This window comes from Apium graveolens, unplaced genomic scaffold, assembly GCF_009905375.1.
Source record: "Apium graveolens cultivar Ventura unplaced genomic scaffold, ASM990537v1 ctg8046, whole genome shotgun sequence".
Classification (NCBI taxonomy): domain Eukaryota; kingdom Viridiplantae; phylum Streptophyta; class Magnoliopsida; order Apiales; family Apiaceae; genus Apium; species Apium graveolens.
In genome coordinates this window covers 3842-20730 of record NW_027420843.1, presented here as the reverse complement: position 1 = coordinate 20730, position 16889 = coordinate 3842, and the positions used below count along the sequence as shown (strand labels likewise).

Genomic DNA, 16889 nt, shown 5'->3' with positions numbered 1-16889 from the left:
AATATCTTTTTATCGATTCTCATTGAGGGGTGTATTCAATTGGAATTTTTATGGATTTTAAAAATCATGGGATATTCAATTTGGATTTTAAATAATCCTTTAAAATCTGAAGGTATTCAATAAAGATTGGAAAAAGTCTTTTAAAATCTGAGTATATTCAATTTAGATTTTAAAAAGTTAATCAAAATTTGGTAGTATTCAATTTGGATTTTAAAAAATCCATCAAAATCTGATGGTATTCAAAAATCAATTTTCTTTATTTAAAAAAGTTGTGGATTTTAATTGATTTGCTAATACATTTTTAATATCTTGAAATCTCTTCAAATTACTTGAGATTTTAATGGATTTCTTAAAAACTCCACAAAATTTGCAAGACTCTATAAAATTTTAGATCAATTCCATCAAAATTCACGAAAAATTAAAATCAATTTTTTTTTTAAATCCATATATTATTAACAATCCTTAAAAATCTGAAATGAATACACCCCGTAGGATTCGAGAAAGGAAAAAAGAAAAAGAAAAAAGAATCACATCCGTATTTATGATGGACAACCCGAGCAATCGGTTGCTTCTCTGTAACATATCGCAGAAAGCGCAGCCCCGGTGAACGGCGGCCGTAACTGAGGTACGTGTAAATGATGGCCCTTAAAAAGTACATGATATCTGTAAATGATGGATCCGCGCGAGGTACGTATAAATGATGGGCCCTTAAAAAGCGCATGGTACTCAGCATGGTACGTTTAATTGATGGGCCCTCTCTTTTGACGTTAGTCTTGAATTCAACCAAGAATGTAGCCTTAAAATAGCTCTTTGTTCATTCACCACCGTATATGAGTAACAAAGAAACAGCCATTCCAACTAGTACTGACCAGCTTCTACATTTGACATCACTGTTACTCTACTACACAACACACAATCCCAAGCTGTCCATTCAACAAATCAAATATCCTTCTTGGTGAAGGTGGGCCCCACATTAATGCCAAAAAGAAACATCTAAATATGAGAAGTGGGGATTTAGGAAAAAATATAAATAAATAAATGTGAGAAGTTGTTATTGTTCTAAAAAGCGGAAATCGTCATTATTCGTTAGAGCGATCTTTCAGTAATTAATCGGATAATCGGTGATTAATCGGAGCATTAATCGTATGTATTTAATAAAATGTAAAAATATTTAATGTATTAAACTAAATATATAAATTAAGAAAAAAATGCATTGATTAATCGGATTATAAATTTGAATCGGCAGCATATTGGAATGATTAATCAGGCAATTAATCACTAAAATCGATGATTTTTAGAACAGAAAAAGTTGCCTATAAATAAATATTCCCCACTCCCCTTTATGCATTTTTAACAGCAACCCAGGTAAGAGTAACTTCTGGTTTCTCCATTTCTGTCAAATTCTTGAATATTCATTGTATTTTCCAAGACTCATTCTTTATATAATGACTGACCATGTAATTATCTTTGTTTTCCACAGGCAAAAATTAGATTTCTTGGGAACAGTGGTGAATTTTGCAATGGAGGCAGAGAAAAAAGAGAGTGGTGCAGCAGAGAAAAGCAAGACAACAAGTGATGTGAATGAGCAAGATGAAGCTTTCAAGAAATGTATGCAAGAAAACAAAGGAGATAGTTCAAAATGCAAGCCAAAGATTGAAGCTTTTGAGTCTTCTTTGCCTTTTAAGCCACTTTTTCCCTTGATGTTGAAGAGTGGATCATTGACTGACGTCTAATCTCGGGAGCTGATATGTGCACAACGTCGTCTATGTCAGTTTATAAATCGTTGACGGAATGATTTGCTCTTGTATGAGTTATTTGTAACTTTGCTCATCTATGCAATAGTAATTTTCTTTGAATTTGCAAATGTCCTTTTATTTTCGCTTTCGGTTCGAAGAAAATATTTGACTCTAATAAGATTTTTATTGTTCGGTTTCGAGTCGAGTGAAATTTTTTGCGTTAAGTTGACAAATTTATTATGAAATTAGAAATTATAATAGATAAAAAGGTTAGAATTGCATTAAATATTCTCATACACAACCTTATTCTATTCTAACCTCATTTCATTTTTACGTTAGGATTGATGACACAAACATGAAGTAGTGAAAACATTATTAATTTTGTAGCTTTAGAGTTCACTCGTTAAGATTATTAATAATAGCTACTACACAACTTGTCTGGGTGGTGTAGTTGGTTATCACGTTTGCCTCACACGCAAAAGGTCCCCGGTTCGAACCCGGGCTTAGACATTAAATTTTTTTGATGCAAATTTAATTGTGTGTTTGTATTTTGTAATAAGGGTAATACTAGATAAATCCGTTACTAATTTTGGATTCTTGAAATCAAGAGATATTCAATTTGAATTTTAAAAAATCCTTTAAAATCTGGTGGTATTTCAATATATATTAGAAAAAAAGTCTTTTAAAATCTGAGTGTATTCAATTTAGATTTTAAAAAGTCTACTAAAATCTGGCGGTATTCAATTTGGATTTTTAAAAATCCATCAAAATCTGATAGTATTCAAAAATCCGTGGATTTTTTTTTTATTTGAAAAAATTGTGGATTTTAATAGATTTGCTAGTTCATTTTTAATCCTTTGAAATCTGTTTAAAATACATGAGATTTTGAAGTATTTGTGAAAAACTTTACAAAATCAGCAAGTCTTTACAAGATTTTTCCATCTAATTCTGTCAAAAGCCACGAACAATTAAAATAAAAAAAAATCTTCCAAAATCCATGGATTATTATTAAAATCTAAAATGAATACACCCTCCTAAATTCGTACAGTGTGTTTTGTATTTTTAATCTTTTAAAATCTCTCAAAATTATATGATTTTGATGGATTTATGGAACGAGTAATGCTATAAGTTTTAAAATTTGTACCAAATAACACGTGGCGAATCATAATTCATGGGCGCGTATGCATGCATAAAATTATAACCTATCAACTTTTGACAATCCCCGACTAAATTCGTATAGTATGTTTTGTATTTTCAATTTTTTGAAATTTCTCAAAATTATAAAAAAAATTGTTAGGTTTATGAAATAAGTAATGCTAGAATTCTAAAAATTTGTACCAAATAACACGTGACGAATCATAATTAATGGGCGCATATGCATTCATATGCATTCATATGATGAACTCATCATTTTATAAATATTATTATCTATCAACTTTTGATATATGTCATTTTAGACAAATTATAATATAAATTTTTGGAACCTCTATCATATTTATTGAAAAACTCAATTAAATCATTAAGGGTTATGCGATATTTTCCATCAACTTTCAAAATTCACGTAAAACTAAAATTAAAATTAACAATAATATTTCAAAATTTATAGTATTATTAATACTGTAAAATTCAGATGGGATAGAGATACTAACTACTTTACAACACCTCCAACCTAACGTGTGAAATATTAGCTATACCCTAATCTAGCTCATTTCCAATTTTGTTATTTATTTATAACATGAGTACTGCCTTAAATTATTTTTTCAATATTTAACTTAAAATATTTAGGATAATATTAAATGTAAAAATATTATTTTATAGTTAAATAAATTTATAAAAATTCTAGTGTAAGATATATTTTTAGTTATATATTATATTTTATATATAACTAATGTTTTTTCTGATTATTTTTAAATATGTTACTATATTTTTAATCATTCATAAAAATTAATTATTTTTTTATATATTGTTTAATTTAAAATATTGACATAATATAAAAGTATTATAGTATTACTATTAAGTTTTTACTAAATATTATTATTTTATTTCCTCTAATATATATAGTTAGAATAAAAAAATGAGATTTTGAATTTAATCATTATAATTAATACTAGTGGACTGTAATTGCTTAACAATTCAATACAATTTTAGTTAATCATGTTTTATCTAAAAGTTTTAACTATTATCTTGAAGATGCTCATAAAGAGACTTCAAAAGATAGAAAATCAATTGCAATTCTATCAAAATCGACCAATTTATCAAATATAAAAAATTCATTACTTTTCAATATCATCATATTTTTTGATGATTTTTTTAAAGTTTAAATTAAATAATACCATATTCTAATCTTTTTCAAATGGTTCATGTTCCCCGGCAATCGTGTTAGAAAATTTTTATCTAACATACTACTTCAGGGGCGTCGCATCTTTTTCGCGAAAAGGGAAAAAGTCCTTCCGCGAAAAATATCTGCGGAACGCTAAAAAAATTCCTTGCATCTGAACCCTTAAAATATTAATATAAGGGTTCTGAAACAGTGTATTAGATATGCCTTATCTGCCCCATGAGTGTTAGGAATTACCCCTTCAAAATATAAAGTGAATACAATTAGGATTCAAAAGACTTTTTTATAATCCGATACATTCTACAACTCCTGATCAAAATTGAAAAATAAATTATTATCAACCCCTATAAATACATTATCAATACATCAAAGGTTAAAAAATCAAACCCCTACAAACAAACAGCTTCTACAATGGCGACTGCTTTAGCTTCTGCTGCAAACAAACTAGAGGAGTTCTTAAACGCCGGCGACATGGCGGCCGTGTTAACACACCTCTCTTACAATTACCGCGATTTGAAAAAGCTCCAACGTAAATTGAAGGACATGCAAAGTTGTTGCAAAGAAGCCGAAGAGAAATATAATCATGTTCCGTCGATAAACAAAGGCTTGTCGGAAATAAGAGAGCTTGCTTTTAAGGTACAAGACACTCTCGACACTGATTTCATAAAATTTATGCGCAAGCGAAGATCAGTTTTCAAGTTGAAGTTATTAGTAATTCCTTGTGTTGTGGACCAAAGGAAGAGGCGCATCCGTAATGTTGTCGAGAATATCAGGTCTATAATACTTTGGTCTAAATACGTCGAGGATCTCACGTCTATAACACTTTGGTTGACCAGATGAAAAAAGAAAAAATGACAAAAATAACCGATTTTTGAAAAAATTTAATAAAAATATGCATTCTGAAAAAAGTGGCCAATTTTGACCGATTGAATACTCCACTGTCAGTTGGGTATCTTGTATAAAGTGGATACTCCACTGACAGTTGGGTATCTCATCGGCTAAAGTTGACCAACTTTTTAGAAATTGGTTATTTTTGTCAATTTTGTGTAAAAATAGGCTAAATTTGTCCTTCACCCGTGAAAAAGACGGGAGTTTCTCCTGAATACTTTAATTAAGCTCCTTGTTGACGATGCACGATTATTTTTATCATTATAATATATAACAAATTAACGATTATCATCAATTTGATATGACGGCTCTGATTGAGTGACCAGAGGACTAACAACCAAATTTGTAAAATTCCGTATTTGATGTAATAATATGGATATTGATTATTATTGGATAGTTTTATTATTATAATAGTTTTATTGTTATGATGTTTTTCCGTTATCATTATTTAGTTGTTGGCTATATAGACCTCTTTTTCTATTGTAATGCAATTTCTTCGTCGAAAAACTCCTCTATTGTTCACAATGTTTAATCAATCTCTCGGACCGAATAAAACTAACATGATATCACAGCTTGTGCTTGTGCTCGATCATTACGCTTGACTCATTGTTACATTTTTGTCAAGTGCAAGAACTTCCTAAACTAAGGATTATAAGAGCATAAACAGAGTGAAGACTAGTACAAAAAATCCAAGTAGACATCTGTAACTACAACCTTTATGATTTTACGAAAAACAAAAAGAACTCATCAGTTCTGTTACCCATATTTATGTAATGTAAAATACTTCAAACGATCATCTTCAGCCACTACAGATATCGTTCATTAGGCACTATGGATGTTTCTCTGCACTGTTGGAGATCGGCTTCTTCCCCTCACTTCCCTGAATTTATTTATCTGGTCCAAATATGAACTCTTTCACGGAATGCTCTGCTGACTTTATTGCCGCCTTTATCTGCAATCGCAAGGTAGTTAGGAAGATACATGTTAACAAGACACAAAACCAGTATGTAAACAGTAAAACTTAAACATATCAGAACACCTCGGCAAAAGTAGTATATAGGCATCGCAAGTATGCACATCAAAGCATGCAGGTAATGATAGAAAAAAGCAAAATAACAAACAAGGTACATGCATCCTAGAACCATCACACGACAGTCAAGCTTTTTATTTCTTTTACTTGTGCATGAGAGAAAGCTCTGCAAGTTCATATAATACAAGGATATCGTTTTCTGTTTGGATGCATTCGCGAGTATGCACGACTGTACTAGCAAGTATTCAAGAGCTTAAAATTTGCTTGTCATGTGGACTATATGGGGGTACGGGTACCAAGCATAACTATCTATAATTTGTTGGAGCACCAAAGTACTGATAATCAAATATGACACCCCTTCAAATTTTCAACATCTAGTTCAATGACAAACACCACAAATTTAACAAAACCACAATTTATGCAAAACAAGGGGTATTCTTACTCTGGTAGTGCTCAAATGTAAACATTAACAACCCACTACTTACACCTGTAACTCTAAAAGCTACAAACCAGGTCATAATTTTCAATCACTTTTTATGACCGATAGGCTTCGACAAAGAGAGGATTCGGAGATAATTGGTTGTTGCTGAGTTCCAAATTAAAAGTTAATCAAATGTCACAAACAGATTAAACAAAGCCTCGTAAAAAGGGTGATTTTGTTCATCGCATAACACTTTATGTGACCTTATGTTACAAACAAAGCTAAGATCAATCTAGAGTTCCACATGTTTAGATGACCAGAAAAAAAGACATAATAAAAACAACAAAACCAAACAAAAAAAATAAACAAATCAAATAACTTGTAACATACACTAATCCAACTTGAGAGAACTAAGCAAAGCAAAATCAAGACGATAATGTTACCTGAGCTGATAATGTATTACAAATAAATATCAAGCAAATCCTTTGAGAAAAAAAATAATCAATAATACAAGTCCGAGCTACAAATGGTTATCCTTCAAAGGTGGAGTTCCGGTCAATTAAACACCAAAAAAATACCCAAATAAAATATCAAAACCAAAAAGATAACAGAAATTAAATAACTAAACAACATCTAAAAAACCTATAAAATTGTGCAAAATCAAGACTAGAGCAATAATAAATAATAATAAACAAAGAACAAGATACATACAGGATCGAGAACATTGGGTTCAGGGCCATAATCAGCAGTGAGAAGGAAGTAAGAAGCAGTAAGTGTTGCCACCATTGTTGTCCTTCGCACTAATTTGTCTGATTTTGGGTTCATTTCTTTCACAAACAAAATTATACAATTATGGGTCGCTTGCTTTTACAACTAAAGAAGGAGGTCCTCGAAGAGATTCCCGATATTATATGTTAACTTATCAAAATTGATAAAAATATAATTACTGGGGTCCATAGCTCAGTGGTAGAGCAATTGACTGCAGATCAATAGGTCACCGGTTCGAACCCGGTTGGGCCCTTTTTTAGTCATTTTATTTTATTTATTAATGTTCACTTCTCTTTCACAGTTGTACTTGTCCCCATTTGCTACCTGTACTAATTTGACAGTTCCAAAATCTTTGAATAACTTCTATGTCTAATCTTCTTTAGAATTTCTTCTAGATAACTGACTATAAGATTTCTTTCGATAAGCATGCATGAGATCCATTTTTTCCTGTTCCAGCTTATAGCTGGAAATCGGAAAATAGGAACCAAATGTTTAAATTAACTTCTTACAACAGATAGCACAAACATATATACAGAGACGACAACTGAAAAAGGTATTTACCAGACGGAGCAACTGTTTAATCACGGGAAAGATATTTTTATCAGAAGAGCACATAATAGAGTTAGAGGCTTATAATTTGATACAATTAATAATATTACAGCAAGTAAAGCTGCAGCTGTATGATTATCGCAAAGATTAATGAGCAAACCTGTATCAGGAAATAACTTAAAACATTTTGCTCAAGTAACAGTTTTGGTACATCGGTATATATTCTCCGAGTCTAATGCCATCTTTTTGGAAAGAACTGAAAAATAATTAACTGATATGTGAATAAAAATTATCGTATAGATGAATAATGTTTAGGAATTTTCTTGCTGCTTAGAACGGGAATTGGTAGAAAATCTTTAGACTCTTAAACATCTTTCTCAAGCTTTACCACTAACCTCATTCTGAGATAGATGACCATTCTACATTGCGTGGACACATGTATTCTTTACAGAGTCCATTTCCAACTCTTCCACCCCCTCTCTCTTCTTCTGTCCTAAAGGGAAATGGAAAAAGATTGTGAGTTGCTTTCACTGTTTTTAAACTCTCAAAGAAAAAAAGACCTCTGAAAAAGAGAGCTTTTGTTGTCTACTTTCCTAGACTATAATTATTAGTTGCCATTTACACCAAGGGTCCATAGCTCAGTGGTAGAGCAATTGACTGCAGATCAATAGGTCACCGGTTCGAACCCGGTTGGGCCCTACCAATCAGCATTCATTTTACGACTCCTGAGATTTGTGTAAATAATTTTGTTGGGTTTGAGGGGTTTCCATAGGTAGGTTTTATCTGCCAACACATGTATTAATAAGACTTCGCAATTCTATAGCAACAAGAGGTTTATATCACTTTGCTAGGGGGTGAGGTTTTCATTTAAGGTTTTTATAGGTCGAATATTTCGTCCCAAAATCTTTAACATTCAGTTCAGTTAAAAACTCAGCAAAACCTATCTGAACTGCAAAGATTGTTTAGCTCCTCAGTGAACTTTTAAGTCACTAAGTTGGTATTATTATGTCTGTCCAAATGACAAATCGTAGTTCTCTACCGAGTTTATTATTTATAAACCAAGGAGTGTTCTCATTTCGGGAGTTCTTAATTGAAGACAACCTAGATATGCTTGTTCATAAATAAATACATATTTCAACCTCAACCAAAATCAGCCTCGAAAATTACTGTGGTTGTATCAAACAAATCATCTAATGACATATTCCCGTATAAATTAGAATCATGTTATACTTCTCAAAACCCTAGTACCTTTTCAAAAACACACTCCTTACGTCTAAAGTAGGGGATAAGCTATGCCTACATCTCAGCCTCCCTAGACCCACTTATGACTCAAAGTCTCGAACATAAATAATAATTGGTATACTTTCTTAGAACGAGAATCTTATAGGTAAATATTCGTTCGAGAAATTTTGCTGCCTAGGACGAGAATTGGTTGGAAATACTTACACTCTTAAACTGTTAAACATCTTTCTTAAGCTTTATCACTACCTCAATATCAGATAGACCATATTATATTGTGTATACACATGTTCTGCATATTCTTTACAGAGCATAGCAACTCTAATCAGGGTTCATTTCCAACTCCCCCACCCCCTCTCTCTTCTTTTGTTCTCAAGCGAATGGAAAAAATTGCGGGTTGCTTTTACTGTTGACGACTGTTACGGAAGAATCTTTATTGGTGTATAATTATTAGTTGCGAATGCATACCAAAAAGGGTCCATAGCTCAGTGGTAGAGCAATTGACTGCAGATCAATAGGTCACCGGTTCGAACCCGGTTGGGCCCTCGCAAACATCAATTTTTTTTTCATTTAAACGACTTCTTGAGGTTTGTAAAAATATCCATATTGATAAAAATTTCCAATAGGTCTTAACTCTCACTTGTATTAATTAGACTTCACAATTCTATAGCACCAAGAGGTTTATATCATTTTGCTGGATGAGGGGTTTTCATCCCAGGTTTTTATATAACGAATATGTCGTCCCAAAATCTTCAACATTCATTTCAATTACAAACTCAGCAAAACATATTTGTACTACACAGGTTGTCATAGCCTTTAATGAAACTTCTAAATGGCTAATTTGTTATTATTATCTCTATCCAAATGACAAAACGTAATCCTCTATCGAGTTTATTAGTTTATAAAACAATGAGTGTTCTCACTTTGGGAGTTCTAAATTGAAGACAACCTAGCTAAGCTTGCTCACCAATAGATGCATACTCGAAACCAACTGTGGCTGTATCTAGGGATGATTAACCTAACACCTACAACTACATGCAGGCGAGATCCTACATTACCATCACGATTCCTCTAATTACAAACTCTAATCAGGGTTCATTTCCAACTCCCCCACCCCCTCTCTCTTCTTTTGTTCTCAATTACAAATATATCAAACAAATCCTTTAATTAAAATTCCACTAAAAACTAAAATTACATAATCCTTCTCAAAGCCCCTAGTACCTTCCCGAAAACACCCTCTCTACATCTACAAGTAGGTAGTAAGGTTTGCCTACATCTCAGCCTCCCTAAAGTCCACTTCCGAGCGTAACATACACTCATACAGATAACAAGTCCACTCAATTTAGTTTACTATGCTTAACCTACTTACCTTCACACACATCATAACACTGTAATACCCTCAAGTTTCAATTTTTCGATATAGAACAATATCGTAATTGTACAACAAATCCTTTAATCACAAATTCTACTAAAAACTCAAATCCTGTTATAATTCTCAAAACCTAGTACCTTTTCAAAAACACACTCTCTACGACTAGAAGTAGGGGTAAGGTTTGCCGACATCTTACGAGTGGAACATAGAGATAACAATTCCACTTAATTTACTTTACTACGCTTAACCTACCTACATTTACACACAGCATAGCACTATAATTACCCTAAAGTTTCGATTTTTCGATATAGGACAATATCGTAATTGTACAACAACATTAAAGAACCACCAAATGAGCATAAACCCAAGTAAGATTAAATAGTTTCAACACTTAATAACTACCAAAAAGGCCTAATTAATGACATTAACACAAATAAATTCAAAAAAAAAATCTAAAAAACACCCAAGTGAAACAAGTGCATAAAAATAAAGAAAGATTCAAGAAACATGTAAATAATAACAATTTAAGGATATATAAGTAGATAGATAGATACAAGATACATACAGGATCAAGAACATTGGGTTCAGGGCCATAATCAGCAGTGAGGAGAAAGTATGAAGCTGTGAGTGTTGCTACCATTGTTGTTCTTCTTACTAACTTGTCTGATTTTGGGTTCATCATCTCTCTCTCTCTCTCTCTCTCTCAATCTCTCAGGGTTGGTTTTAGAAGTGAAGAAGGTTCTTGATATAAGAGATTATTGATGTTATATGGTTATCTATTAGAAGTTCATGGTAATTTACAAAATGGGTCCATAGCTCAGTGGTAGAGCAATTGACTGCAGATCAATAGGTCACCGGTTCGAACCCGGTTGGGCCCTTCCATTTTATTATTATTTTGGTATTTGCAGTTTCAGTTTCAGCGTGTTCCCGGTTAATGTTAAAAAACCTGAAATCCGATCCGGCCCGCGGGCCTTAAATAGATTTTTTTTTCGAAAATTCGGCCTGAAGCCTGGTTAAAAGCTTGGTTCAGCCCGGTTAAAAGCCCGGACTTTTTGAAAAACCCGATTAAAAACTGAATTTTTTATATAAAATTTTAAAATATACAGTACTTTTTATGTTTTTAAAATATTATATTATAATATTAGAATCAATTAAGGTATATATGATTATTTATATATTATATTAAAAAATAATTATTTATTCCGGTGTCTAAACTACTCAATCTGATATATCAATATATTACTTTCTCCGGTATTTAAACTACTCATAATTCGAGTTATAAAATATTAAAAATATTTTTTTAATCTATAAATAAAAAGCCCGGATAACGGCCGGTTCGGCCCCATCCGGCCCGCCCCGCGGGCCTAAAACGGGTCTTATATTTCTTAGGAAGCCCGGTCCGACCCGATTTTTAAAAAAGCCCGACCCAATTTGTTTTTAAAAAAACAGGATTTTTTAAAGTCCGGATAAAATCCGGTCCGATGGGTTTTTTGTGCATCTCTATTCCCCAGTTCTCAAATGACAAAACCTTACACTGAAATTTTATTTGCAGAGCAAAATTTTAAGTTCCAGAATAAGAATTATTGAAAAGATAAAAATGCCCCTGTGGTAGGACAATAATAAGTAAATTAAAAATCAAAATGAGGGCAATATTGTGTTTTTAATAGAAATTTGCTCTGAAAGTTAAAAATTGGTTCCGGAAATAACATCATTACTATTTTAAATGGTTAAATAATGTACTTTCTTATATTTTTTATCTCAAACTGAACTGAATTCATAAGTTAGATCTTAAAAATTATATTTAAATTAATATTATTACATATTTAAATTTATTTGTAAATATATATAATAATTTTAAATGTATAATTAAAATAAAAAAAATAATTATATATAAAAAAAATTATATATATATATTGATAATATTAAATTACTTCTAATAATGACCTGATTAATTATCCCGATTAATTCCTGAACGGTGTCTGATGTGTTTATTTTATTCTAACTAACCGCAAGCGCACGGTGTATATTGCTAGTACAAGGTGACAAGTGCAGGTCGTATCCACAAGTATACAAGTTCTATCAATTTCGACTCAGTTACCATAGATTGTTTCAAGAGAAAAACGATTGTGTGAAGAATATTTTAACTAACTAATAATTATAACTAAATTAACATTACTTAACAAGACACTAAATAAGGAATATTAAAACATATGGCAATCAGGTCCACCATGCTTACATAATAATTGGATTCTAAGCTAAAGTAATAAATGTGATCACATAACTAAAGTATGATAATCCCTCTTGAGCATTATCAGTCTCGAAATATTATGTACAATTTATCACTTATAGTAATTTGATTAGTTAGGTATTTAGAGCAACCGTTAATCTCTCCCGAGCATTAACGCTCTCAGAAATTCAATGATGCTCCCGCTCTCACTTTCAATTTTGCTAATCGTATGTGTGCCTCTGCTGAGTAAAATCTCCCGATCTATTATTCCTATTGCACATAATTAATTCATGATATCGACCGATTACACAAATTAATGATAAAACATAATCAATTACAATTAACCATAATAAATCGTACTAATGTGAAAATTATGTCAAAATTATAGTGCAAACATGGCTTCCCCTTCTATGCCCCAGAAAACAGCAACTCGCTAATAATTACCCAAGTAAAACAACTAAGAAAACAAAGAAAAATAATTAAACTAATAATTAAACTAATAAAACCCTAGCTCTTCCTACTCTACAATAATATGTGTCTCTAATATGTCTAAAGTAATAATAAAATCTGCTGTCTCTCCTAATAATAGAAGTGTTTTATTATTCTAATCAGATTACAAATCAGACTTCTAAACCGAGTAGAATTTTCCAATAAAAATTCGTAGCTTTGTTCACTGCAGTTTCTGGGATGCTCCAGCCGGATTCTCCTTACTGGACCATCTCTGAATTAAAGAGAATTTCGCTGTAAGATCGTCGGAAACAGACTTCTAGAACTCAAGATACGACCCAAACGGTTTTGGCAGCCCATGTAGTCCAATATTACGAATTTTCTTCTATTTTCACTCCAAAATTTTGCTCTAAATACTTCCAAGTATAGAATTTCCTTGTAACCTACAATAAAACATCAAAATCTATTAATAAATATCCAAATCAGTGCAAAATATAAGAAATATGAGGACAAGAATCATCTAAAAAATATATATATAAATATACTCTATCAAACATCCTCACATTAAGCACTTGCACGTCCTCGGGCAAATAAGGGAAATAAAAACTAAGTCCTAGCTAATATCGTTTTCGTAGATGACACGATTGCATTGAGCATATGCAACCCCTAGGCAGCCCAAGCAGGACGAGTGTTGTCTCGTGAAGGTTTATAGTGAATTTACCCACAAAAACCATTTTTTTCTGCCAAGTCTCAAGTATGCGACATCTCATAGCACTCTATATATGTAAACTACAATTACACAATTTTGGCAGTCTTTCTAATTCGCACATCATTTGTACACAACAATCCAAGTACACACATTGTCTAAATAGACAAAAATAACATGAAACAGTCATCAAAGTCGCCTTTAGTAAGTAACATGCTATGGATAGAAAAACTCACACAACTCTCAAATCACACAAGTGTATAGGCTAAGTGTATTCGCTCAAGTTCAATCAATGAAGACATGCGCTACCATAAGCTTGATTGTCTACCAAATATCCACTACTTTGAATATATGCATGCACAAATCAAAAGGTCTTTGTTAAAGGCTGTAGCAAGAGGCTTAGATCAAGGTAGGATATCAATAAAAAGGCTCACAAGTGGCTAATTTGACAAACTAATAGAACAAAATGTTCATTATTAATTATGCACTTAATATGAAATCTTGATCATGTAAAAACTGAGCGAACTCTCACAAGTATTAAGCCCAAGCACATATTATAATATACCTTCTCACTTCATATTGCTCAACCTATTGAACACAAATTCTACTTCATCTTATCTTTTTTTTTCTTTTTCAAAGTTCAAGCATTTCTCCAGTAACCAAGGACAGTGAAAAGTCACCAAGAAAAATAAGAGTTATTAAATTAATCCCCCTTAGTTTCTAGTACAAAGTACTTAATACCAGCACATGCACGTGGATCGTTCCTTTCATATGATATTACACTTGCCACCAGTCGGTCTCAAAGGAGTACTTAACTTTTTATTTCTTTCATTTTTCTTTTCTTTTCCTCTTTTTGAAGTTGATACCCACCAAATTATTCACACTTCAACAAAGAAATCCCCACATTATGTATCATCAACCCTCAAATGAATCAAAATGCTCTACTAGTAAATCAAGACACGAAAGAACAAGTAGGTTAAAGCATTTAGATATGTGATATATCAAAAGAACGGATAAAAGCTCAAATGGGTTTCAATAGGGAAATAAATTATGGGTACCGTTTAGGTAAATAAGATGCATCCTAGTGCCTTTATCATTTTCATGCATACAAATGCCATGTAGTCTCAGCAAAGTTTAAAATAAGTTCTAGAGCAACATAATCCATGATGAACAACACACAATAATAAAAACCGACTAACATAAAATATATCAGTCACAAATTAGGCTCAAGATCTCACAAGGTGAAAGCATGCTTCAGTACTTAGTAAAATTGACAAAGATGCATCTCAAATTTTAGAATTTTCGCAAGCACGTACAAGAAATTATCATGCAATAAACGATTGTCTAAATATGTGACATATCAATTAATCATGCAAAACACACTACGAGACTAGGAAATAATTTTTTTAATTTTCTATTTTTTTTAGTTTTTATAATTTTTATGATTATTTTTTATTTTGACACTAGGAACTCATCCCCACATTTAAGTAACCAATAAACTAACTAACAAAATATAAAAAGAATAAATTAAAATTATACACTAAAAAGAAAGAAAAAGAAAACTCCCCTGGATTCAAGATGAATGATGCGAACGCAGTAAGCCGGAACAAAAATTCCCGCGGTTGTTGTGATGAAGCTGAAAAGATGCAAATAATAGTCTACAACAACGAGCCAGTAGAAAACCGGAGAACCACGCCCCCGCGTGACACCCCTATTATCAATATATACAGTATAGTACATATTATAAAAAAAATATTATAACAAAATTTGTTTTCATTTTTTTTGTACGCTAAGAAAATACAAATTTACATATATGTTAGATATTACAATTCTCACATAAAGATTAATAAAAACTATATCTAAAATAAAGATATTTAAAACTCTAAGTTTTAAAAGATAGAAATATGAGGACAAAAATCACTAAAATATATATATAAAAATATACTCTGTCCGTGTTTCCACCGACCAAGTCCGATTTATGTTTTTTACAATATTGCTTTCGAGTTTTAATGATATATTAATTATATATTAATTATATATTAAAATTTAAAATTCATCTATTTAAAGATTTAAAATATTAATTTTGTATTTAATAATATGTACTTTTATCTGGGCCAACATTAAATTTTGGGATATTCTCTATGATGATACCATTGTAAAATTTGGGACATCTGGGCTAATATGAGTGAAATATTAATGGTCAAGTTTGATTATGAATTTTAAATATATCTCACTCATTTTAATTATGTTTTACATGATTTAAAGGTTCATTTCATGTATTTTTTACAAAGATTTCAAATATGCAATTTGTTTTCCATCACGAAATCAATTAAATTATATTTTACTTAATACAGGGGTATTCAAAGTGAAAAATCAAATGTACAGGGTTATTACGGGTAAAAACCAATAATCTTATGGTATCAACGGGAAAAACGAATATAGTGCACATGATTTTATAAAAAAAAGACTTACAATCAACAAGAGAGAGTTGGGGTGAAATTCATCATTACGACAAATGAGACCATCTCCAAATCTTTCTGGGCATATCTCTCTCTCTCACTCCATCTCCCTGCCACTCTATTAAAAGAAATACAAAAATCCATATAAATCAAATACAATACAAATAACCCTAATTTGAATCTCTATTCAGTCACATGAAAATCCTAGAGTCAAACCCAATATAATTAGAGATATTTTACCTAAATTAAATTTCCAAACGAAGAGCCTCAAACTAAAAGCCCCAAATTTAAAACACAAATTTACCTGCAAAACTAAAAAAACAAACAATACGTTAAGAGTAAGTAATTACAGGGTTTGGAGGCTTTTAGTGAGAGCGATTGTATTTTGGGGGGGAAGGAAATAGGTTGAGAGAGAGAGTCAGAGAGAGAGAGAGCCTCCAAAATTAAGAAGGATTTTCCAGCATTTTTAATTTTCAATGAACTACTTAATATAAGAGGAAAAACTGAAATTTGGTGTGTGAGGTTGAGAGTTATTGGGTGGGGTGCTTTCAGGGGGCCATTAGATTAGGTTGATATAATGGTTGAGATTAGTTATAAGTTTATATTTCAAATTTGGTTTGTTTTTTTATCATGCCCCTATATATATATGTAGATATATATATATATATGTAGATGGGGTCCCTTCCCCAGCCATGGTTGGTTGGAGTTT

The 16889-nt window shown here is 31.6% G+C and overlaps 2 protein-coding genes and 5 non-coding genes across 7 annotated transcripts; 5 read left to right on the top strand and 2 right to left on the bottom strand.

Moving 5' to 3' along the window:
- The first annotated feature begins 2172 nt into the window (after window positions 1-2172).
- TRNAV-CAC (transfer RNA valine (anticodon CAC)) lies at window positions 2173-2246 on the top strand. Its single transcript has one exon. It is a non-coding gene; the product is annotated as a tRNA-Val (tRNA).
- A 3266-nt stretch (window positions 2247-5512) lies between these two features.
- Window positions 5513-7444, bottom strand: LOC141704594 (uncharacterized). The gene is made up of 2 exons (XM_074507817.1): window positions 7125-7444; window positions 5513-5914 (listed from the first exon to the last, which is right to left on the bottom strand). The coding sequence occupies exons 1-2, from the start codon at window positions 7236-7238 to the stop codon at window positions 5849-5851; spliced, it is 180 nt and encodes a 59-aa protein (XP_074363918.1). The 5' UTR covers window positions 7239-7444; the 3' UTR covers window positions 5513-5848.
- TRNAC-GCA (transfer RNA cysteine (anticodon GCA)) lies at window positions 7363-7434 on the top strand. The gene has a single exon. It is a non-coding gene; the product is annotated as a tRNA-Cys (tRNA).
- A 406-nt stretch (window positions 7445-7850) lies between the features above and the next one.
- LOC141704595 (uncharacterized) lies at window positions 7851-11148 on the bottom strand. Its single transcript, XM_074507818.1, has 3 exons — window positions 10907-11148; window positions 8126-8223; window positions 7851-7986 (listed from the first exon to the last, which is right to left on the bottom strand). The coding sequence occupies exons 1-2, from the start codon at window positions 11021-11023 to the stop codon at window positions 8176-8178; spliced, it is 165 nt and encodes a 54-aa protein (XP_074363919.1). The 5' UTR covers window positions 11024-11148; the 3' UTR covers window positions 7851-7986; window positions 8126-8175.
- TRNAC-GCA (transfer RNA cysteine (anticodon GCA)) lies at window positions 8358-8429 on the top strand. The gene has a single exon. It is a non-coding gene; the product is annotated as a tRNA-Cys (tRNA).
- On the top strand, window positions 9444-9515 carry TRNAC-GCA (transfer RNA cysteine (anticodon GCA)). Its single transcript has one exon. It is a non-coding gene; the product is annotated as a tRNA-Cys (tRNA).
- On the top strand, window positions 11148-11219 carry TRNAC-GCA (transfer RNA cysteine (anticodon GCA)). Its single transcript has one exon. It is a non-coding gene; the product is annotated as a tRNA-Cys (tRNA).
- Window positions 11220-16889: the final 5670 nt, after the last annotated feature.

What these genes read in the sequence shown, in the direction of transcription:
- LOC141704595 (XM_074507818.1), bottom strand. Translation starts at nt 11,023, where the DNA reads ATGATGAACCCAAAATCAGACAAGTTAGTAAGAAGAACAACAATGGTA. An exon ending in AACCCAATGTTCTTGATCCT is followed by an intron (nt 8,224 to 10,906) that starts GTATGTATCTTG and finishes ATTTCCCTTTAG; the next exon opens with GACAGAAGAAGAGAGAGGGG.
- LOC141704594 (XM_074507817.1), bottom strand. Translation starts at nt 7,238, where the DNA reads ATGAACCCAAAATCAGACAAATTAGTGCGAAGGACAACAATGGTGGCA. An exon ending in AACCCAATGTTCTCGATCCT is followed by an intron (nt 5,915 to 7,124) that starts GTATGTATCTTG and finishes TTGCGATTGCAG; the next exon opens with ATAAAGGCGGCAATAAAGTC.